Below are 24,490 nucleotides of genomic sequence, written 5' to 3' on the forward strand. Positions count from 1 at the left end.
GCAGGGGAGCTGCCGCGAGACGGTGGCTCAGGGCGCGGTTGTGTAGACCCCCGATTTTTGGAAATCGGAAATCTTCTGTGTTTATCCGTACCAATCCCTGGATCAGTAGTTGGTACACACATACATAGTTGGATCACAACATATCACGAATGAATTCAGGCTAAAAGAGTTAAATACTTACATTAGGGCCAGGTAGGCCAACAACTATCAGAGAACAACAGCGGAAGACAAAATAATATAAGGGCCCGGTTAACATGCCACAGGCAGTCGACTGGGGAGCGAGACCTAGAACAAGACCGAACTCCGATCATCTTGTTGGATACGCAAGCGTACCGACAAGGGCTTCTTTTCAACACTCCCCTAAAAGATATATAAATAGCAAGGGTGAGTACCAACCGTACTCAGCAAGCCACCACAACAACAATGCATATGATAGAGAGTATTCAAGGAATGGCTTCAGGTTCTTTTGCATAAAGCTACGTTTTGCAAATATTTTCACAAGCCTAAGACCTATCATAGACTGATCAAATTTTAGTTCCAGTGTTCACATTAAACAACGACGGTTCTGTCCACCATCCATTGTGATCCCAAGGATAGCTTCCCGCCATTGAGTCGTCATGGTTTCCTGAGAACGTCCACCTTCCCTCCTCTCAGGAAGTGGCCCCATCAGCATAAAAATCATCATGCAATATCCCATCCCACACAAGTTAAGAATTTAGAGTCTAGCCAAGTGTAATACATGTCCCGGTGCTCATTAACCGCGAGCACGGCTATTCGAATAGATTTGGTTTACTCACACTGCAGTGGATGTACACTTTACCCGCACTCCGCAACTGCCCAACACATGAGCCTCGTCCCAACACATGAGACGCGTCACGGCAAAGCTTTTCGATAACCTCGCATTGGCAGTACCCGCTCCATGAACTTAAATCCTCATGCACTCTAGGCATCCATGTTTCTAGCAGTGAGAGGAGTTCTGGCGCTCCCGGGAAAGAGAAGTCTCACACACATATTAAATTAGGGTTCAAGTTAAGTTATCTCTCTCACACACTCATGGCAGTCCTACCAATGGCGACACCGATGTAGGGCACGCCTCTCGGCCCTACCTCAACGGCTGTCCCATCGTAGCGCACCTGCCTCACTCAGGGGTGAACCATCTATGCAGGGATACTGCCTCCGCTCGGCTATCTAATCCGCTAGGTCTATACCCATTCGAGAAGTACGGTTGTACGGGGGTCGTTTCATGCTTAACTTCATGGCTCGGTCCTTAATTGACCGGGGACGGTACTAGCCTTTTCCAGATACCACCCAAATCCTCCGTCCGCCCCAGTCGAAAACAGTTATTTAGTTTATTTTTCCTTTCACAAATCATGTCATTAATATCATGGCAATGTGGCGCTCATGTCTCCACATGCCGCATCTCAATTACCTTCCCAAAGGTAATTGCCCAAGCATATAGCATTTGATAAATATGAGTATGCATGATTCTAGAATAGCATTTCTAAGCAATTGTCATAATTGACTAGGGACTCATACGTAAACATGGTTACGAAGGAATAAGGGGTAAACAATAATCAAGGCATGGCATAATCACAAGTAGGATGTTCATCATTGCATGCAATTTTATTTGTAAACAAAATAATTTCGCAATTGGGATCAACATGTTCAAGGAATAGTGATGACTTGCCTTGCTCAGAGTAGTCCTTATTCTTAATATAATCTTGATCAACCTTCACCTCCTGGAAGCTGCATACGTTGCCTCACGACTAATCGATACACAGTCTAGAATACGCGAGAAAAACCAATATTCAAGCAACAGTCAAATATGCACAAACAAAATATATTTGTTGAGGTCGAACCTAAGGTTGCTCATATTATTCGCGCTTGCTAATGGACTCTAATCAAGCTAAGAGCTAAGGTTTCTTAGTCTTTCTGTTGTCATGGTGGTTCAGTCTAGCTAATGGCTAAGGAAGGATTATGGTTACACATGCATCTATCTAAATAGAACGGTTATACACTAGAGGTTCTGTTGCCGGATGGATTTTGGATCGGTCAAATAATTACTGTGAATCATTTGTATTATTATTTTATTAATGGAGGCTTTATTTTAATTATGTACATATTTTACTTGTCAAAATAAATTATAAAAGGTTAACAATTACTCATGCGTGTATGTTAGAATTGTTTAGGTTAATCATATTATGGTTACGGATTATCCCATCACATAATTTTACAATGACTATTCCAAATTTACACTTGATCTGTAATTATACGAGGACAAGATGTATAACTAGTATTTATCTAATATTCATGTTTGTCATATACTCCCTCTAAATTAATATATGCAACAAGTAAATTAATACGATACCATATATCTATAATGGGATGTACAATATATGTGTGTGCACAATATCTTAATATATATTGAATCATTTATTTGAATAGTTGCTATGTACTGCTTGGTTAACTAAGGGTAGCTCACCTCTCCTACTATATGCTATTATATGGGATATGTCGTTGATTAATTTCATATAGGTGATTTAATCACACTAGCTCTGTTATTATTTGCCATAAACAAGCTTAGGACCGATCTATGTGTATCCATATTTTACTTACCTAATAATTATAAGGCTAACTTTATTTAAATAACTAATAAGTCATGGGTTTTAATTATATTTGGACATAGTTTAATAAATGGCGCTAATATTTTCCTATATATCCATTAATTTCAAACAGTGATTATAATTAATTTATGTGGTTGCTACACTGACAAAACATATTAAGGGTAATTATTCTACTGTACAATATCCATTTTTATTTATTGGCACATTTTTAAGTTAACTATTATGCATCCTCTTGATATTAATTATTTAATATTTATAAATATATTTTATTATCATAAGTTTTTAATTTAATCTACCCGAGCATTATATCCATATAATAGGTTAGAAATTTCTATCGCGAACTAAATATCGGACGGAATCTTAAAATTATCTTATAATATTATACGATTTAATTTATTCTATGACTAAATGATTAAATATAATATACGTCTAAAATTCCTAGTGATTAAATCCGAATTTCTATCGTGAATCGATTTCTTATAGAGATTACCCAAATATAATTTATAATAGCCTATAAGAATTTATCTAATTAATTATATCTAAATTACTACCGCGAATTGATCATTTGTAGAGATCATTAAAAACAATCTACAATAATCTATATAATTCACCTAATTGTTTAGTTTTTAAATACATCTATGATTATAGCATTATTTTGCAAATACTATATTTTCGTTAATCCTATACTTAAATTCTAATATTTTTAAGTGTCCTAAATTTCTCCTAATTTTTCCTACTTATTTCCTTCTCTTTTCCCCCTTTTTCTTTTCCTTTTCTTTTCTTTTCTTTTTCTCTTCCTTCTTTTCTTTTCTCCCTCTCTCTTCTCTCTTTTCTTTTCTCTCTCTCTTCTCTCTTTTCTTTTCTTCTTCCTCCTCCCGGCTCCTTTCTTTCTTTTCCTTCTCTTCCTCTCTTCGGCTTCGTCTCCCTCTCTCTCATCCTGCCTACCGAGACCGGCTGAGGAAAAAGGAAAGAGGCGGCGGCGGCACGGCTTACCGGCGGCAACGGCAACGGCGGCGGCGCACGGCGGCTGCGACGGCGGCGGCGCACGGCGGCTGCGACGGCGGCGGGGAACGCGGCACGGCCAAGGCGCGGCGCGGCGCGGCGGCTTCGTGGCGGCGGTGTGGCGACTCTATGCGACGGCGCGGCGGCGTGGAGACGGCGGCGCGGCGGCGTGGAGGCGACGGCGTGGTGGAGTGGGTAGAGGAGAGGAGGTGAGGATGGAGGGAAAGAGGGGAAATAGTGGGGTTTATATAGGAGAGGGGAAGAGATAAGGGGGAGAGAGGGGAGACGCGACGGCGGCGTGGGGCGCGAGGTGGGGGCGCGCGGCGCGAGGCGACGCGACGGCTGCGGCGACGCGCGATGTGACAGCGGTGGCGGCGGCGCGCGGTGACGAGACGGCGCGCGGCGCGGCGCGGGGCGCGGAGCAGCGACGACGACGGCTCAGCAGCGACGACGCGACGGCGGGCGGCAGCAGCGGCGATGGGACGGCGCGACGGGATGGCGGCGAGCGACGCGTGACGGCACGGGCGCGGGGCGCGAGGCGGCGGCACGGTTCTCGGGATGACGCGACGGGCGGCAGCGGCGACGCGACGGCGGCGGCACGAGGCGGTGATGCGACGCGCGATGGCGACGGCGCGGCAGCGGCGACGCGACGGCCGAGCGGCGACGGCGTGCGGCGACGAGACGGGCGCGTGGCGCGGCGACGCGACGAGCGACGGCGATGGCGATGGCGCGGCGACATTGGCGCGGCGTGGCAGGGGCGGCACGGGGCTCGGGGGCGCGGCGCGGCAGGGGCGGCACGGGGCGCGAGGCGGCGGGCACGCGGCGCGAGGCGACGGGACGGCGCGCGGCGCGGCAGTGGCAATGGGACGGCGAGCGGCGCGGCTCGGCGAGGGGACGGGCGAGCGGCGCGCGCGGGCGCGGGGCGCGAGGCGGCGCGACGGCGCGCGGCGGCAGCGGCGGAGCGGGGCGATGGCGACAGGCGAGCGGCGACGGGACGGCAGACGGCGACGGCGCGACAGCGGCGACGCGACAGACGGGCGTCTAGTGCTAGGGGGACGTGATCGAACACCTAGGAGGCAATGAACAGTGACTTTTCCTATTTATCCCGATTTTAGTGTATTTCCCATATAAATTTGATTCCATAATTCCTAATTTTTGCATAAATGAAGTTTACCCAATATTTGTGTTATTCCAACCAATGGATTTATTCTAGATTAATATTACTCATATTTTATTTATATAATTTATTTGAATTTTTAATTAGGGTTAATTATTATTATTATTATATATATTTCAAAGTTTTCCTATTTTTCTTCTTTTAGGGTTTTTGTTGATTTATAAATTGAGAAAAGTTGCAAATTAAATTTGTATTTACTCCTAAGCATTTGGGTGACCGTATTAAGTGTTCAAATGTGAATTTGCCCAAAATTTAATATTGTCCAATATTTAAGGTTCATTAAAGATTCTATAATTTTCTAATGAGACCGTTATTAACACAATAGCACATTAGCTCAATTTATTTATATGTTAGTTTATTTTATATGGAGGGGTTTAATATATCAAATTTCAATCCCTAAATGCAATTAGGAACTTGGTGCAATATCGATCTACATATCGAATTAAATACTCCCGTAATTCTATTATATATACAGAGAGCTCAGTTTATTTGAATGATCATCATTTCATGTGTACTCATATTATGGCACCCACCTACATTATTCAAATATTTTAATATTTGATAAAATAGGTTAATAATAACTTTTCTTTTATTTGATTTTAATATCTTGTGCATAATTATTTGTAGGATTAAATATATTCCCGTAAACCATATCTATTGCTTAAATGTAGTTCTTTTCTTTACTTTCTTGGTGATCATTTACGGTTTGGCAAGCAATAGCAATCATAACAACCAGCATGATGCAGAAGTTTTAAAAAGTTCGAAATTTTCGTGATTTTCATTGTCTTGAATTTTCAGGATGTTACAGGTTGCCTCGGTGCGGATGAGTTCCAGGCAGCGGCGGCGGGCGGATCCAGCGGCGGCGGCTCCCTCCGCCCCCTCTCGCCTTCCTCCCGCGGCGGATCTGGCGACGGTGGCAGTGTCGTCAGTAGCCGCTGGCAGATCAGGCGGCGACGGGCGGGTCCAGCGGCGATGGCTCCCTCCGCCCCCTCTCGCCTTCCTCCCGTGACGGATCCAGCAGCGGCGGCTCCCTCCGCCCCATCTCACCTTCCTCCCGCGGCGGGTTCGGCGGCGGTGGCGGCGTCGGCGGCAGCCGCGGGTGGATCCAGCGGCGGAGGCTCCCTCCGGCGGCGGCCGCGGATGGATAGCGTGGCGACGGCTGAGGGCGGCGGTGGCGACGGCCGAGGTCGGATCCGGCGGCAGGCGAGTGAAATTTTGTGATGTAGTTTTGTGATCATGATGCATATTGTAGTTCTTCTTGGACGTTTATTTTGTGATTTTGTGATGATTGTGATTGAGTGATTTGGTTGTGCCGATTTTGGGAATTGTTTCCCTTGTATCCGATTCTGAGAGGGATTGGGATTCGTGGGGCTGCGGGCGAAGGCGCCCCGTGAGAGAGGAAGGCGCCCTTCGTCCGACATGTGACGACAGGAAAAATCCAAATATTTATATTAGTTATATAGATATAGACTTTGTATATGTAAATTTTATCTAGAAATTATATCTATAATTATAAAGTTTAGTGCATAAATTTTATTAGAAATAAAAAAAATGATCATCATCACATATTTCTAAAATAAACCAATCCGAACAAACCTCCTAACAGAAAAAAGGATAAAACGAAACGTTGATTTTTTTTTCCCATCGCGTGAAATAGAAACTGGAAACGTTTTCCTCTTTTTTTGCCGTTTTCTGTTCGCCGCTAGCGAATGTTCGTGTATTAGACGTACCCGGCCTGGCTCTCGATTTGCCTTGGGCCGCTGGAGGCCACCTCTCTGCTACCGGAGCCCACACGTAGAGGGACAAATAGAGGGAAAAAAAAATGGGTCAGACTCCTCGTATTTTTCTGTAGTGTTTCATTGAATTTGCACGAGGATAAGCTCGAGAATGCTAGTTCTCGGTCGACCGGCGCGGGTGCGCCAAGATTGGTCGCTCGCCCGTGTCTCCCCCATGGGGTCCACCCACGTGTCTCCCCTAACCCCACCTGCCACTTTCACATACACGACTTCGTTGCAACAAATCACCTATATATTTTGGAAAATCTCTATTAACAGAATTTGGTTTATTTTTTGTTCCATCGAAAAATGTTTTACCTAGTGTACTCACAATATTTCACTATGTACTAGTGTACTCACAATGTTTCACTATGTATAGATCTAATGTTGCAATGAACGAAACATTCCATTGCACCAAAAAAACCACATATTTTAGAAACCCCCTATTAAGGGAATTTGGTTTATTTTTTGTTCTACCGAAAAATGTTTCACCTAGTGTACTCACAATGTTTCACTATGTATAGATCTAATGTTACAGTGAACTAAAACATTTTTTCGTTATTTGCTGAAACATTATTTTTATATAAGGTGAAACAACACCCGATTTAAACGAGTGAAACATTTTCGATCTACTTAGTGAAACAATTCCGATATACCTGGTGGAATATCGTGCAACATTTAAAAATAATTCAATAATAAGCTAAAAAAATTTTCGTCGGAATATATCCATGTATGGTCTTTTTTTGAAGATTTAATTGCAACAAATTTAATGATGCAATTAGATCATGATTTAGATAAATAATTTAAGAGAAAAATCAGTTTAAAGTAGTTTTGTACGTTAATCAAGCGCTGATATCATGCTGACGTCAGCGCCCGAATTTAATCTCCTCCCATCGGACGTCCGAGCGGGAGTAACGTCCAGATAAGTTGAGTGGATTAAATTTTGGATTTTCATGGCACACTTTTCAAACTGCTAAACGGTGTCTTTCGTGCGAAAAATTTTCATATAAAAGTTGTTCTAAAATATCATATTAATCTATTTTTCAAGTTTATAATAATTAAAACTCAATTAATCGCACGCTATTACCACCTCGTTTTACGTGAAATACTTAATTTTCATCTTTATGTTCATCTTCAGAAGATTGAAACACCACTGTATGTAAGCTCGTCGCTTGTTTGGATGGTAGTCGAGAAAAGGAAGTGAATTGAACGTCGGCGCCGCCGGCGGCTTGTGCTCCCTCGCCGTGAAGGGGTCCAGGTCGGGGTCCCGCGCGGGCGCGGCGGGGTGGTGGGTCTGGTGGCAACCCATGAACCGTAGGGACAGAACTTGCAGAGCAACTCCTACCTCAACGGGCAACGGCCAGGCACTCTCCTTCCGCCTCTCCGCCGACGACGGCTGCTCCCTCACCTGCGCCAATGTCGCGCCCGTTGGCTGGCAGTTTGGCCAGACCATCCGAGGGCAGGAAGTTCTAGATTTAGTTTATCTTTAAGCTTAACTAGCAACAGAAGCGCGCTACGCTGCGCCGCCCGAATCAATTGAAATCCAATATGTTCGAGGAATAATATGCATCTACTATTCACCCATAGCATTGGTTTATTTTTCGTCTATATCCCATAAACTACCCTTATAAAAAAAATTGCACATACAAAAATATAGTGTATAGGCTAAAGGAGAAAACCAAAAGGTATCGGAAGTTTGAATAAATAGAAAAAAGGGGCAAATTACATGTCAATTACAATGAGTTTACAGAGGTTTCAATGCTACCCCTTTTTTCTCTATACGCTAGAATCACATTGGACTATTGGATGCTAAAAACAGAAGACCTAAATGCCTACTGGTGGTCCATATTAAACATATGCAAAGCTAAAATGAACATATAGAAAATGATATTTTTTTAAGTGCAACATGCAAGTGCCGTAGTCAACAATAATCCTCCGTTATGTGCGTTTAGTGACATCGGTACACCTAAAAAAAAATATACTACCTCCGTCCCAAAATATATCGCAATTTTGAGCTGTGTACCTAAACATACCTTTCAAGATATAGGGCCAGAAGTTTTTACATTTTGGGACAAAGGTAGTAGAAAGTTTTAATAGTAATGTTAGTACAGCTAAAACAGTATAGTATCAACCACTTATATAGAGAGATAATATTTTCGCTTGGCATCACAATTCTAAACACATGAAACCAATTTTTCTACCAAAGTTCTATCTTTTTTGGAGTGGAGTAGTACAAAGTGCTGCTACCATGTGGCCACGTGGCAAAGTTTATGAGCGAAAGCATGCATAATCACTTAACCAGAGTATGGATGCAATAACATAAGCCTTATAGTTCTACAATGCATATATACTTCTTCAGGTTAGGTTCCATTTTTTTCTTCCCTGTTCCTTTTAAGTAGCCGGCAAAATATACAACGTGGAAACAAAGAGCTTGTAAAAGCACAGTGGCAGCAGGCTACACTACAGTTTGACGAAACAGATCGACCGCACAACTTTTAGGATTTAAAAGTGTGCTTTCACAAATAATGAAAAAAAACATGTGTAAAATAGACTGGTGAACTAAACAGTGAAATAATCTATCTGAGCACAGACATGTAAAAGCAAACTAACTGAAAGACAAAATATAAAAAAAAATGGACTCATGATATTGCTTTACCTTTGCATCGTAACGGTTAGGATATGTCTAGCAAAGCATTCCCATTGAACCAGTTGATGCACAAACTAAATTGAAATGTACCTTCAAAAGAAATTTACGTTCGTCTCAGATATGAACAGGAAATTAGCTTTCCGTAATGGATCCAATCCATCCATGTCTTTTTCGACCTAATAAAAAAAGAATATAGAGATATGTGATGAAGCATGAATAAATGAAGGTCATTCTCAAGACTGCTAATGTTTTCATGACTCAAAAATGGAGCCATCCTTCTTTTAAAGAAAATGATTGAGGACATATCCTAACAGTGTATATAGTCATAATCAACTGATAACATTCTTTTGGCGCCCTTCATGTTTTGTAGAGATGGCATGAAAGATACACATCAATGCTAGTTTAAAATTCCATCTCAAGTGAATCTCAGTGGAAACAATATACCTCGATGAGGTAACTAAAGTAGAAACTAAATATTTTAAATGGGTGTAACTCAATCATCAATGACATAATGGAGCTACTGAAATGGTGAGAATCATTTCCTCCATTAGCTACTTAAAAGAGGCTAACAGAGCATGAATACTCAATTCACATCATATCACACTGGAAGAGGCACTGGCAACACATGGATGAACAAATTCTTCGTACTCGGCAACACCAACAGAAAAAATCTCTTCATGCAAGCAGGAGAAAGCTTTAAAAACGAATTGGTGAGAACAAATAGTAGAGACACAAAGGCTATCAAAGTACAATGTATATATGGAAGAAATTTCATCAGAGCATATGAGAGCAGTATAATAACGCCGGTTGTTATGTTATCAATGTAACTCAGAAGTTGTACTGGATGGTCTTTACAAAAATTAAGCTCAATTATGTAGTTATGTTGTTATACAACAATTTGTGTATTATTCAGCAAATGAAATGCAAGATACATGACGACGATATACATAATTAACCTTAATCATAGAATCATTATCATAAGATTAAAGATCAAGCAAAATAGCAATATAGTCTATATGGCTCTGGGGAACTTGAATGGAGCTGGCAGTATTTTTCCCTTACATATGCAAGCAGTGTAAGTAACATTTTACACTTGATGGTGTAAATATCCATGTCTAAATATTTTTTTTGTATAAAAAGAATTAGTAAGAATAGCTAATCAGGTTGTACTGGTCGAAAAAGAATTAAAACAATAGCAGGAGTATCTGTAATATAGAAACCTATAAAGGGTGAAGGAGATGTAACAATGTACAATACCTTCGATAGCTTTGATAATAATAACAGCTTTGATAATAATAACTTCATGCAACACCCACTAAAAGTATGATCTAACATTGTTAATGTTATGATAGGATACTCTGCATAGAGATGAAGAGATCAATTAAAGAACACATCTCAACAACATATGGATTTAGAATATAACATGTGAATATAAATAACTCTGATGTGGTGACATACATATAGTTCTTATGTAGCAAAAAATAGGGAAGCAACCTAGGTAAGTTAAAAATGCGAGGCGACTGATAGAGAGGATTTTGACATTGAACTCATAAATCCCTTCCCTAAGAAATGTGCTATCACTTGCCATATACTTTTTGCACTCTACAGATATTTTTATGATCATATATAGACATAAAAGGCTAATGAATTAGCTTCAGTCACTTACTGATTGTACTTTGAGATACCGGTCGATCAATGCAGTAAACATTTACCCAATCAAGTTAATTAACATGTAAAGCAAGGCAAAATGGGTATCTACATCCAAGTGGTGTATGTGTAATTGCAGGAAAAGGTATTAATTAGCAAACAGACATACATATGTGATCCTTTCGTTTATGCTTCCAAAAATAAATGCAGGCTGCACATAAAAAAAAGTTTTAAATCAACGGAATATGGCCTTCTAACAGCGAAATCTGTGGTTCCAAAAATAGATGCAGGCCTGCACATAAAAATGAGTTTTGAATCAACGAAATATGGCCTTCTAACAGTGAAATTTCAGAAGCATAATGCAGGTAAAGCATTTGTAACCTCATATCTTCAGACTTGATTGACCATGCACCACAGAAAAATCAAGTAGAGATTTCCACCAGTCATATAAGCCTGATATGAAGAAAGCATGAGATGCAGGACTGTAAAGAGAACTGAGAAATCAATTTGAGGAGTAGTATCAGCAGGAGGAGATTTGGCTGCTGCCACCCATGTCGAGTTTCACCTGTTGGTTACCGCGTGCTTGTAGGCGCTCGATGCGGCACAGATCTTGCAGAACCAAGTTCTCGTGGGATGAAGAAAGAGACGAAATGGCGGCGACAGTGGACATCGAACTCGCAAGAAGGGGGCAGCAGCCGCCGCTAGCTCGCTGGGAAGACGACGACAGTAACCACTGGCTCCGCACGGCGGCAGCAACGGCTGGCTCAGCGAGCTTGAGAGGAAGGCAGCGGCTCCGGCTTCGCGAGCTCGAGGGGAAGGCGGCGGCTGGCCATAGGCTCCATGAGACCATGAGCAGACGGCGGAGGATTTCTGGGAGGGGAAAACGTGAGACAAAGGAAAAAGGAAAGCACGAATGACCAGACAACCATCGTCGCCGAGCCACGGTTGTCTTCGTCACGGTAGTGCTCGAGCCTACACAGGGTGGTGGCGGCGGCCTGCTGACCCCGTCCGGGCGGCAACGGCGGCTCTTGTTCCTCTTTAGGACGCCGGATCTGCCGGTACCGGCGGTTCTCGTTCCTTTCTCTGGAGCGCCGGATCCGCCGGCGAGGAGAACGGGGTCACCGGATCCGGCGGCCCCGGCCTCCTCACTGGGAGATCCGGCGGCTCATTGGTAGGGAGCGGCAATGGTGGCACAGCGAGTAGGTTGAGGGAGTGGAGGAGGAGTGAGGCGGCAATGGCGGCACCGCGAGTAGGTTGAGGGAGTGGAGGAGGAGGGAGTTGCGGCGGCGACGACGCACGCGAGGGAAGGAGGATGGCGAGCCTGTGGCGCGATTGGAGGAGGTGGGCAAGGCGGCGCGCGTGGGGAGGAGAGGACGGGCGGCTAGGGTTTGTATGGGCTGGCGAATCCAGACCGTCCGTTTCCAATCCAACGATCTGACGATGGTGGAGGGGTAGTCAGGCTGGGACACGTGGACGGCCAGATCGACCTTAGCATGTGATCCGACGGGCCACGTTAACGGGGATGTACACGCTATTAGCCGAAAGAGCAAGGGTTTTTCTTAAAAAAACGATGACGTGGCGCCCTAATCCTCGGCCATTCCCACGGCTTTTAAGTAAACAAATATTACACACCTAATCGGTGTCATGGTGCTCAGGCTGGGGTATTTCTGTCCTTTTGAAAACTATCTCTTCTCTTTTTGACTAAAAATAATAAAATATTGCTCGGAGTGTCCTACAACCAACCACATAAATTTTGGGGTGTCTATTAGCAGTATCACGTTTTTGCGGTGTCTTCCAACCAATTACACGATTTTTAGAAGTCCTGTAGCAAATTTTACCTTATCATTTGGATTCCTGCAAACTAATGGTATATTGTTATGCAGACTAATCGTGGGAGCACAGACCGTGGCTTAACTGAACATGAGTATGTAAAAACTAAAGGTGATTCTTATTTTTTAAATATTTATGTCAATATTTCCTCTAGGTACATTGGAGATTCCAAATCCCTGTTTATATGTTCTCGATAATGTTTGGGAGTTCTTGAGAGAAGAGAAGGTTGAGATAAGAGAAGGTAGTGAAGTTCTAGAAGTTAGAAGGTGAGCTAAGTCATTAGAACAGGTTATATGTGTTTCTTAATATACCATCTTTTCATCAGCTTCTTGTTTTAGTACAAACTGAAAGCTTGTTGTAAATTAAGCGTCACTATTTCAACCGAATCAAGGCAGGAAACATAATTATCTAATGACGGTAGACAATCCAGTGGATTTCCTGTTGGAAGCTTTTCATGCATGCATATGCTGCATTAGTGCATTCTGAATATAGTGTGCACCGTGATCTTCTGTGCCTACTATCGTACCTCGTCCTTTTAACCTTCACTGCTCACAGATAATCCCATATATATATGATCTGCATACATGCACACTCGCACGTGATAGGATAGAATATATCTTCAATATTGGTTAGCTTCGGCCAAATTGCTTCATCTAATTTAATTAATGGCAAATATAATTAGCTCTACAGCAAGGTCAGCACTAACTAATTTTCTCTAAAGGTGAAGGCAGATTGTTTCCTAATACTAACATGTACTGTAGCTCTCCTAATAGCGCGGATAGGACAGTATTATTAAAGACAAGCCTATTGGTGTTTGGATCCAGTGACTTAACTTTAGTCCTTGTATTTAGACACTAATTTAGAGTATTAAATATAGACTACTTATAAAACTAATTACATAAATAAAAGCTAATTTGCGAGACAAATTTTTTAAGCCTAATTAATCTATAATTAGATAATGTTTACTGTAGCATCACATAGGCTAATCATGGATTAATTAGACTCAATAGATTCGTCACGTGAATTAGTCCAAGATTATGGATTGGTTTTATTAATAGTCTACGTTTAATATTTATAATTAGTGTCCAAACATCCGATGTGATAGACTTAAAAGTTTTAATCCCATCTAAACAGGATCTGAGCTGTCTGCCCAACTAGACAGCTGACACTATTTTATCGTCGCCCTCGCCTAGGGCCTAGTTTAGTTCCAAACTTTTTAAAAAACTTCCAACTTTTCCATCACATCGTTCCAATTTCAATTAAACTTACAATTTTAGCGTAAACTGAACACACCCTAGGCCGAGGCCGAGTTTACTTCCAAACTTTTTCTTCAAACTTCTAACTTTCTGTCACATCAAAACTTTGGAAGTGGAGGTTACCTCTCGATATTGGTATTAGAGATATTGGTGGAGCTCATCTCATCTAAGAGTATTAGAGATATAGGTGGAGTTCATCTTATCTAAGAGTATTAGAGATATTGGTATTTGTATACTAGATGTAATACATTGTATGGGTCGCCTTTTAGTTCATGAGTGAATAAAATAGATAAATTTGAAGGTGGTAGTCACATCTATCATAGCACATGCCCTGAGTAACTGAGAGAGGTAGCTTGCCCTTACTGAGTGCACGCCGCTTCTCTTTTTCCAAAGGCGGCAACTGGTTTTTATTAGACGAGAAAAATAGAAAAAAACGAAATGACAGATTTACTTAAGCCTATGCTCGCAGACATAATGACAGATACCGGCTACTTGATTAAGGCAAACCAAATACATTAGAGTAAGGCTTATAATAGGATCGATCTGTTGGTTATAAGATTTTTTTTAGCCTTCTTTCAGTTTACTCATATAAAGTTTTTTTTTCGTGTGTCCAAGCCGGCTGTAAGTTTATAGCCTGCTTCTTCTCTCTCCTCTCTTCTATCCTCCACCTCAGCATTTAGCCGGCTTATATCCTGCTACTCCCTCCGTCCCATAATATAAGGAATTTTAACGTTTTGTTTACACTGTTTGACCACTCGTCTTATTCAAAAAATTTATGCAAATATAAAAAACGAAAAGTTGTGCTTAAAATACTTTGGATAATAAAGTAAGTCACAAATAAAATAAATAATAATTCCAAAATTTTTTGAATAAGATGAATGGTCAAATAGTGTAAGCAAAAAAAATCAAAATCCCTTATATTATGAGACGAAGGGAGTATTATACTTGCTTTTAAGCAAATAATCCATAATCACAGACGGGGGTGACCGAAGGCAACATAGCCAGCAGGCCAAAGTTCTCTCCAAAGTTCCAGGCTTACAAATTATCCGCCGAAGGCTCGTAGGCCAGCAGGCGCATTAAGCAAACAATCCATAATCGCGACCGGGGGTGACCGAAGGCAACATAGCCAGCAGGCCAAAGTTCTCCCCAAAGTTTCAGAGCTTACTACAAATTATTATTCGCCGAAGGCTCGTAGGCCAGCAGGCATCCGCATGATATTTAAAGGTTCGAGACACAACAAGCGCATGAAAGCACACCCCAGTAGCTGCGCAGGGCTCTAAAAACAACTAGATGACGAAGATACACACGGCATTTCTTCTCCTGGTTCTCTGCAGCGACACAGAGCATGAAGCGACGTTGCTCCCGATTATGGGGGCTCATAAGCCCAGACGTCACCTGCCAGCTGATCTCGGCCGTTCGCAGCAGCTTCGCTGTCACCATCAATGTCGTCCGCCAAAAGGTCTCCGGCCTCCTGAGCAAGCGCCATATCCTTGCGATATGGATGGTCGTTGGGACCATAGTGGACAATCTTCTGTCCAGCAGCACTGTTACAAAACGCTCAACGGGACATTAGTATTGATGTTTTGTGAAAATAAGTTATGGCCTCGCTCGTGTGCTCGCATAAATAAAATCAAGGCTTTGTTTAGATTCCAGAAAATTTTGACCAAAAATATCACGTCAAATGTTTGGACACATGTGTTGAGCATTAAATGTAGACAAAAAAAATCAGTTGCACAGTTTGCATGTAAATTGCGAGATGAATCTTTAGCCTAATTACGCCATGATTTGATAATGTTATGCTAAAGTAAACATTTACTAATAACAGATTAATTAGATTTAATAAATTCATCTCACAATTTACAGACGGAATCTATAGTTTATTTTGTTATTAGTGTATCTTTAATACTTCAAATGTGTATTCGTATATTTAAAAAACTTTACACCAAAAGAACTAACCACACCCCTAAGTCGAGATGGTCAGAGCGCACTTACCGTGGGAAGTACTCCCTCCTCTCGAAGGATGAGGTGTAGGACCTGCGCAGCGTCATGTACGGCGTGCCCCGAATCTACGGCAAAGATATACAAAAGTATAATAAGTCATCCCTAATAAGTACTCCATTTACTAACAGTAAGGGGTGAGCATTGGCAACCCATCAGCTAGCTCATGTTTCTCTTTGAGTTTAAGTTGACATATGTTAATTTATCTAATTTAATTGTTCAACAGACTGCTCGCTTTTTGCTTTTACATATGCAGATTGATATTGTGTTTACCTCGACTTCGGTAGGATTTTCGATTATTGTATAATCGATGTTATCATTGGCGTTAAAGTCTGCCAAGAAAATCCGTTCTGAAGTACAAACAAAAACAATATATATGTTTTTATTATACGTCAGTGCATGCATATTAATGAAATCAATAGTATATAGCAATAGTACAATATATAGTAGTGTGTCGGACGGTACGTACGAGCATTCCCAGCCAATATCTGCTGAGGGTCTACATCTAAGTCTCCATGGGGAGCATGCAAAAGCGGGTAGCGGTGAGGATTGGCCATGATGGCGTAGTACACTGGTTGTCCGTTAACCAACCGGCAGCCGCTGCATCGAGGGCCTGCTGAGGTGTGAACGCTTCAAACAAAAACAGTATGAAGGGTTAGATTTCTAAGAAGATGGATTTTTTTTCTTGTCACTTAAAGACATACTCCTAAAAGATATATAAGTATACCGTTCACATTTGGTATTCCGTGAACTCTACGACCAACCAAGATCGGCGCCGCCATCTTGCATAACTCACTATTATATAGCCGCTAAATATACGCACAAATGAGAGAGCGTTCGTAGTGTACTGTTGGCTGATCTACGTATAAATGAGTACGTATATATAGACGTATCATCATCCATCGTCCACTAGTGCTCAGGCTCTCGGAGAGGGAGAGAGACGGGGTAGTGGAGGGAGACTAGACGGGGTAGCACTAGCAAAACAGCGGATTAAAGTTCGTGGCTGAAGTGACTCTTCGTGGTTGAGGTGACTAGACGCTGGAGGAGCTTGTTTAGTTGAATGTTTGATTGAAATTGAAATGATGTGACAGAATAGTTGAAAGTTTGTGTGTAGGAAAGTTTTAATGCGATAAAAAAGTTAAAGTTTAAAGAAAAAATTAGGAACTAAATCAGGCCGCAATAACATAAGGCTGAGTTCGGAGGAAAGCAATAACGTCGTCCATCTTCTTGCTTGCTGGATCAAAGCAAAAAGGTGATTTCCAGGTAGGAGGACCACACTACACTTGCAGAACATCATGCTTTCTTGCGTGTATGATCATAACATAAGGCTGAGTTCGGTACCATGGTTCTCAACTCACTCTGCTCTTTTTACGTGAAAACGTTTTTTTAACTGCTAAACGATACTTTTTTAAAAAAGTTTTCTATACGAAAGTTGCTTAGAAAAATTATATTGATCCCTTTTTTTAAAAAACATTAACGAATACTCCCTTCGTCTTTAAATATAAGAGATTTTGGTTGGATGCGACATATTGTTACTAGGATACATCGCATCCAACCAAAATCCCTTATATTTAGGGACGGAGGGAGTACTTACTTCGTTTTGCGTGCTTGCATTGTTACTCCCTTCGTTCTAAAATATAAGAGATTTTGGATGGATATGATACTTCATAGTACTATGAATCTGAACAGAGCACTAGAAAATGTTTCATCCATCCAAAATCCTTTATATTTTGGGACAGTGGGAGTGGTTTGTTACTCATGAATCAATTTTTTAATATGAAAAGTAGTACATTTTTTTTGGCACCAATAGGCAGGCAACAGTTACATTCAACATATAAGTTGATTGATAACGATTTGAAGCTAACTTTGGGATGATTTGTTACAGAGAGCTCCATACGCTCAAGGGGCATGTAGAATCGGTTGTGAAGCTCAAGGGCCTCGACATTGAGACCATCCAGCAGTCTTACACCGTGTAATCCAGCCTGTCCATAAAGAAAGAAAAAAGAGGATTATTTTTTCTTCCAGATTTTCCTGTTTCGCTTTGACTTGACTGCAATGCTGCAATCACCTACGTGTACTTCAACCGAATTGCTGTAAACTTTGTCCCTCCTGCTCCAACTTTCTACTACATGGTAGTGTTATACTCCCTCCATCCTCTAATATAAGGGATTTTAATATTTTGCTTGTACTGTTTGACCACTCGTTTTATTTAAAAAAAATTTAGAATTATTATTATTTTATTTGTGACTTACTTTATTATCCAAAGTACTTTAAGCACAACTTTTTGTTTTTTATATTTATACAAAATTTTTGAATAAGATGAATGGTTAAACGTTATAAGAAAATAGTGAATATCGTTTATATTAGGGGACGGAGGTAGTATAATTTTTGGTCACCTGAATATATACAAGTATTTGAGGTGAAGCACCAACGGCAATGCCAGTGTGTTTTTTGCTCGGTTACTGAGAAGCATGTTTTCATAATCAATCTCTCAATTGTATGGGCATATTATAGATGAATTTGGCAACTGTTTGTGTGGGGGCAGCTGGCAGTATGTAACATGTGGGCTTCAATGTATCCAACCAAGAGGCAATGAAATGAATGAATGAGGCCTAGTTTAGTTCTTAAATTTTTTTCTCAAAAATATCATATTAAATTTTTGGACACATGCATGGAGCACTAAATATGGATTTAAAAAAACTAAATGTATAATTTGCATGGAAATCGCGAGACGAATCTTTCGAGCCTAATTAGTCTATGATTAGCCATAAGTGCTATAGTAACCCACATGTACTAATGACGGATTAATTAAGCTCAAAAGATTCGTCTCGCGGTTTCCAAACGAGTTATGAAATTAGTTTTTTCATTCGTGTCCGAAAACCTCTTCCAATATCTGATGTAACACCAAAAAATTTCTTTTCACGAACAGACCCTGAATAGCAGTGACTGGCAGGGTTTCACTTATCGCACGATAATCGCGTGATTATCGTGGTTATCGCACTTATCGCGGGGGTACGGTAGGGGAAATCGGCGATATGGTTTGGATGAATTTTGACCAAATTCAAGATTCCGGAAAAAAACAAAAAAAAATCATGGATGTAGTTATTAATTTGTAATTGCCAATGGTGAAGAATTTTTTGAAATAGAGTAAGCTAAATTCAAATTTGAGGGCAAAAGCGAAAATAGTTTACAAATTGAAAAATGGAAGAGAATATTGGGCCTTAAGTATCCTACATATTCTTCCAATTATTTTCAATTTCTAGTTTACTACATATATTCAACCGTATTTTTGATTTTGTTTTCTCTATTTATTTTGCATTTACATTATTTTAGCTACACAGCCCGCGATAACCGTGCGAATATTACGGTTATCGCGGTAAACCGTGCGATTATCGCAGTGAAACCGCGAAACCGCCGAGTTTTGAAGTCGAATTTTTGGATGTGTTACGATTCTAGACGATTATCATGCGATTATCACGGTTATCGCGTTACTACGGGGCGGCGGTACTCTCGGTGATAAGGTAAACCCTGATGACTAGTACTGGACTGGAAACGGATCTGTTTGTTGTCGGGTTCCAGCCAGATCTGTGGTTGTGGTATTGTTGTCTGCCATGTTGCCTGTCAAGACTGCAAAAGCTGTTGGCACATCACATGAGATGAGATGAGAGCTTTTATTTTAATGGCGGTAGGATTCTTTTGAGGATACCTTTGCTCTGCGCTGCCCTGTGTGGTGGTGGTAGTACTAGTACTCCGTACTCTACTGTGCTAGTGCTCAGGCTCTCGGAGAGGGAGAGAAAGAAACGGGGTAGTGGAGGGAGAGATGGACAAACGACGACTGGTGGGCTGGTGGGGAGATTCAGATTCGATAACATAGGATAGCCATGTAACAACGTGATATAGGACATGACTACTCCGATGTAGGAGTACACATCATTGCTTTGCCTTGGATGTGGACAATACCAGTATTCACTACGTCAGAACCTACATAACGCAAAGATTTGTAACACATGTGTTACACATGCTAGTTACTCCCTCCGTTTCATAATGCAAGAGATTTTGGTAATTTGTTTGTACTGTTTGACCACTCTTCTTATTTAAAAAATTTGTGCAAATATAAAAAAGAAAAGTTGTGCTTAAAATACTTTAGATAATAAAGTAAGTCACAAAGAAAATAAATAATAATTCTAAAATTTTTTAAATAAGACGAATGGTCAAACAGTGCAAGCAAAATTCCAAAATCTCTTATATTAGAGGACAGAGAGAGTATGTTACAGTTGAACTGCATGTAGCAACATCCTAGAAATTTGTTACTAGAACCTATATTAACACAATGTCATAATACAGTATATGCTAAGGCTGAAACAATAAACAGATATTTAGAATTGGGAGGGAGTTGAACTCTTAACCTTAAGTACATGGAATCCACCCCCAACCAACTTGGGCCGTCCCTGAGGACGCGCGGCCAGAGCGCCCGCACAAGGCGAGAAGGCTAGTTGGCAATCAGTCGTCCTGTGTGCCTGGACACGTGTCGCGCGTGGAGAGGGGGCGGCGGACGCGCCGTGCGGGTGAGGAGGGAGAGCGAGTTTTCCGTTTTTTTTGTTTTTTCCGTTTCTGTTTGGTTGGTTTTTTTTCCGGTTTCTCTTCTATTTTTTCCCGGTTTTTTAAGGTTTATGAATACAAAATTTGTATTCGTATGTATACCAAATTTGTATTTGTACGTATACAAAGTTTGTATACGCGTATGCAAATTTTGTATATGTTGTGTATTTTCTAGTTTTTTTATTTTTAAATACGTATGTATATAAAGTTTGTATTTATCGTATACAAAGTTTGTATATGTGTATATATTTTTTTACATTAAAATATATTTATATGTATACGTATATACTATATATACACACGTGTGTATATATAGTATATACATATGTATAGAAGTAGTAGATTAGATACAAAGAGACTAGAGGAGGGGGCGACTGACTGCACGTGCCTCCCCCCCCCGGCGCGCGCGGCTGATCGCGTATCAGCCGTCCCCCGCACAAGGCTCAAAATTTTCAAGGCCTCCTAAGCCTAAAATTCAACACTAGATAGACAGCCTAATAGGAAAATTGGTAGCACAACTAATCCTAAAACTTTGTTATTTTTTCCACGTTGTTTTGGCTTCAATCACACGTTCGCGCCGCTTCAGCCTCCGGGCTGCGGCCTCTCCAATCGTCAATCGCAACAAACGAGAGTAAACGAATTGTACGTGAGTTGATTTTTCTCTAAAGTTTCATTCCCAAAGAGAAGTGGGCCCTGTTAAAATTTTGAAGTTTCTGAAGTGGCACGATTGTTTTTCCAATGCAACTATTGCATATAGCACACTTTGTTGAACCATTCCCATGACTATTGCATCGGCAGAATGGTGCTTTTTCTAAATTGAAGCTATTGAAGTCATACTTGCGATCTACAATGTCGCGAGAAAGATTTAATGGATTGGCTATAATGGCACTTGAGGGTGGTATGCTGGGGAAGAATCAATATGAAGCTGTCATCGAATATTTTATTTCAAGAAACACTAAAAATATGTCGCTTTTTCTAAGGAATATTATGATGCACATGTATATCATTTGAGACCATTTTATATTGCTATAAAATATATACGGAGTATAAATTATTCTGATATTATATGATATTATATGATTAGTTAAGTTTTTATCTTTCGTTACGACTATGTACAGAGCCCCTAAATTTAACGGGATGGCCCAAGTGGGCAAGTGTGCCTGGGTGTTGCTTGTTGCAAATAATTATACATGTGCCAACCAAAGTACTGGTTAGTGCAAATAATCTCGAAGCACACTGTCAATTGTTGTCCAAGTCTTTTTTTTAAAAAAAACTATGGTAATTATGATATGTGGGTTCAAACATGTATATTGCAAGAATCATAATTTAGTGGCGCCTGACAAAAAAACTATTGTATTAATTATGATATGCGGGTTCAAACATGTATATTGCAAGCAGGCAATGTATACTGTGCACACTGCCTCTAATCCACTCATGCACTCAGCCACCGGCGATTCCAATCCGATGGATACAAACCGAGACGGTGCATTTTGGAGAAAACCGTCCGCATCCCTCCACCTAAATTTACAGGTAACCCCTCACTTGGCTTTCCTCTTCTCTTATTCAGCCTTCTTCCAAAATCGATCCCTAATCCCCGCTATGCTGTAGGAATGGATGCCGGCGACATCTTGAATCACCCACGCCGACGAACGCACTACCCCTACGGTAGAGGTGGGCAGGAAGCAGTGGCCATCCGGCGCCCTTTCCAGGCGCTATCTCTCGCAGCTGCGTGGCTGTTCTCGGCTCGCGGCCTGGTTTTGCCAGCTATAGGACTCTTGTGTAGTGGTCGTCTTCACAACAGCGAGGCACACGCTGACGGTATGCCACACGCTCAGGGCATTGCTCTCCAGGTCATTAGCAAATTAGCACACAATGTTTGGTTGTGTCAAGGATGATTAACTATGATGAATCGATGGCTTGTGTTTACCTTTGCCTTTAACTGAATGCAAAACCTTTTGCTTTGTTTTTTCCTCGGATGTCAATAGCGTCTAGTGTAAAATATAGGGGCCTTTTACTGTACCTCCTACTAGGAGGTGGTAGTAGTGTAGTAGGAATAATCCCACCGTTGATTTTTATGGACATTTTAGTCATTTGATTAAGTGAGGTGGAAGGGTAATTAAGTAACTGTCCTAAGCATCGCGAGTTTAGCAGGAGGACAGCCCAAGCGTTCCGACGGCCCAAGCATCTCAGTCCATCGTTTTCCATCGACGGCCCAAGGACGTCCACCGCAACGTTTTCGGATACTGGTTTGGCCATCTTCTGCGTGTCACCTATTATAATTTTACCGTATGTGATCAAATGAATGACTGGTGGGACCGTATGTGTTGAAACAATATTTCAGCAATATAAAGGGGTAGCGCACGAGACCGAAAAGTGATGGATGCGGAGACAAAAGATTTACACAGGTTCAGGCCTTCTCGATGAGAGGTAATACCCTACTCCTGTTTGAGGATTTGAATCCGCCGGGTGTAGTATTGATCTGACGATCTGATTGTGTGTTATGCCCCTAGAGGGCCTCCTGCCCACCTTATATAAGATAGAGGGCAGGATTACAAGATAGAAGCCCTAATCAATACGGTATCGGTTTCCTAAAATCTACCTTACAATATTATCAAATCAGGACATTAGGCCATTCCATAATATACAAGGAAACATAATACCCAAGTCATGATCTGTTACATACTTCATAGATATAAGTTATCCCCTATAATCAGTCGGATAACCATGCCGTGTGGGTATGAGGTACCCATAATCTCCACAGTAGCCCCTGAAACCTTCATAGTCGAAAAGATAATCTTCTCTCGAACTAGATTACTCCAAAGCTGAGTGCTTCAATCATCTTTGCCATGGTCTCCCGAGTACTTTTACCAAATCTGAAGACTGTGGAGGGCTGAAAAATAGCTAAATGTAAACTTAAGTGCATCGACTAGATGCACCTAATAGGTGTAGCCCCCGACTATGTGGTTAGTTGAAACAAACTGAACATATAGTCAAGGAGTAAATAATACAATCAACTGAGTGATTTTTGATAATTATAGTCAACCAAGTGACTTGATATTAATATATAGCATATGCGGTGTGAATCCCCAAATAACATGATCTAAGTCTAAGTGATATACCGACTGCTTTGCAAAATATGATGCGAGCAACCTAAAGTTGTCTACATAATGGAAAATTCACATAGCAAAACAACTATAAAGAAGCATGTATGCTATGAATAAAGAAATTTTCAAAGTATTGGGCATACACCATGCGCACACTGCTTTAACAAATGTGCTTGAGTCCCTAAAAGACACGGTTTCACCACACCTGGAAATATATGGCATATGTGGTGTAAAATTCGAGTAAATAAACTTAGAAAGGATTTACCAACCGCCTAGAAAATGACCACAATATATAATCAGCCTAAGTATAATATTGGTCAATAAAAATGCACACTTACATGGCAAAAAGCAATGATATTGTATCCAATCAATTGCTTTATAAAACCAAACAGTGCCTTGACTATATAAAAAAGTCAGCGGGCAACTATATAAAGCTTTATTGTTTGACACCTTTTAAAATGCATTGTACCAACTCCTAAAAAGTTGAATAACAGCAGTATAAAAGGATTTTAAGGTATTGGGCACTTGATCACACGCACTTTTGTCTAAGCAAAAAAATGCCTAAGTCCCTAAAAGAACGTGACAGGCCACACATGAAAATATGGGCTGTAGACATATTAGGTCTAGTCCCAAAATATGCCTACCGATACCCTTAAAATATGACGTGTAGAGTACGCCAATTAATATGCTCCCGAGTGATAAATTTCCCAGGTGATGTAGATCGAGCGTATCTTATTTGAGTAGCTTCTGATCCGAGTGGTTATCTCTCATGGAGTGTACCAAGATAGATGTAAAAATTGAATCCCAGCTGGCGCAAGTACTCGGCTGATT

At 41.1% G+C, this 24,490-nt stretch overlaps 1 protein-coding gene and 1 long non-coding RNA gene across 4 annotated transcripts; both read right to left on the reverse strand.

Annotated features, from left to right (window-relative positions):
- Positions 1–7,657: 7,657 nt before the first annotated feature.
- On the reverse strand, positions 7,658–12,223 carry LOC127769739 (uncharacterized). Of its 3 annotated transcripts, XR_008016839.1 has the most exons (5): positions 11,438–12,223; positions 11,254–11,325; positions 11,042–11,164; positions 10,483–10,583; positions 7,658–9,401 (listed from the first exon to the last, which is right to left on the reverse strand). It is a non-coding gene; the product is annotated as an uncharacterized LOC127769739 (long non-coding RNA). The 3 variants fall into 3 exon arrangements; XR_008016838.1 differs by having other exon boundaries at positions 10,483–11,164; XR_008016840.1 differs by having other exon boundaries at positions 7,658–8,010; positions 9,235–11,164.
- Positions 12,224–14,941: 2,718 nt separating this feature from the next.
- On the reverse strand, positions 14,942–16,810 carry LOC127771929 (uncharacterized). Its single transcript, XM_052297876.1, has 5 exons — positions 16,684–16,810; positions 16,426–16,586; positions 16,230–16,306; positions 15,951–16,024; positions 14,942–15,502 (listed from the first exon to the last, which is right to left on the reverse strand). The coding sequence occupies exons 2-5, from the start codon at positions 16,511–16,513 to the stop codon at positions 15,325–15,327; spliced, it is 417 nt and encodes a 138-aa protein (XP_052153836.1). The 5' UTR covers positions 16,514–16,586; positions 16,684–16,810; the 3' UTR covers positions 14,942–15,324.
- Between the last annotated feature and the right edge of the window lie 7,680 nt (positions 16,811–24,490).

The sequence above is a fragment of the Oryza glaberrima genome, chromosome 4 (assembly GCF_000147395.1).
Source record: "Oryza glaberrima chromosome 4, OglaRS2, whole genome shotgun sequence".
Lineage (NCBI taxonomy): Eukaryota > Viridiplantae > Streptophyta > Magnoliopsida > Poales > Poaceae > Oryza > Oryza glaberrima.

Bases quoted from the DNA above. Each gene is read 5' to 3' on its own strand.
- LOC127771929 (XM_052297876.1), bottom strand. From the start codon at position 16,513: ATGGCCAATCCTCACCGCTACCCGCTTTTGCATGCTCCCCATGGAGAC. The intron at 16,307-16,425 runs GTACGTACCGTC...TTTGTACTTCAG, and splicing joins GATATTGGCTGGGAATGCTC to AACGGATTTTCTTGGCAGAC. The intron at 16,025-16,229 runs GTAAACACAATA...TCTTTGCCGTAG, and splicing joins AAAATCCTACCGAAGTCGAG to ATTCGGGGCACGCCGTACAT.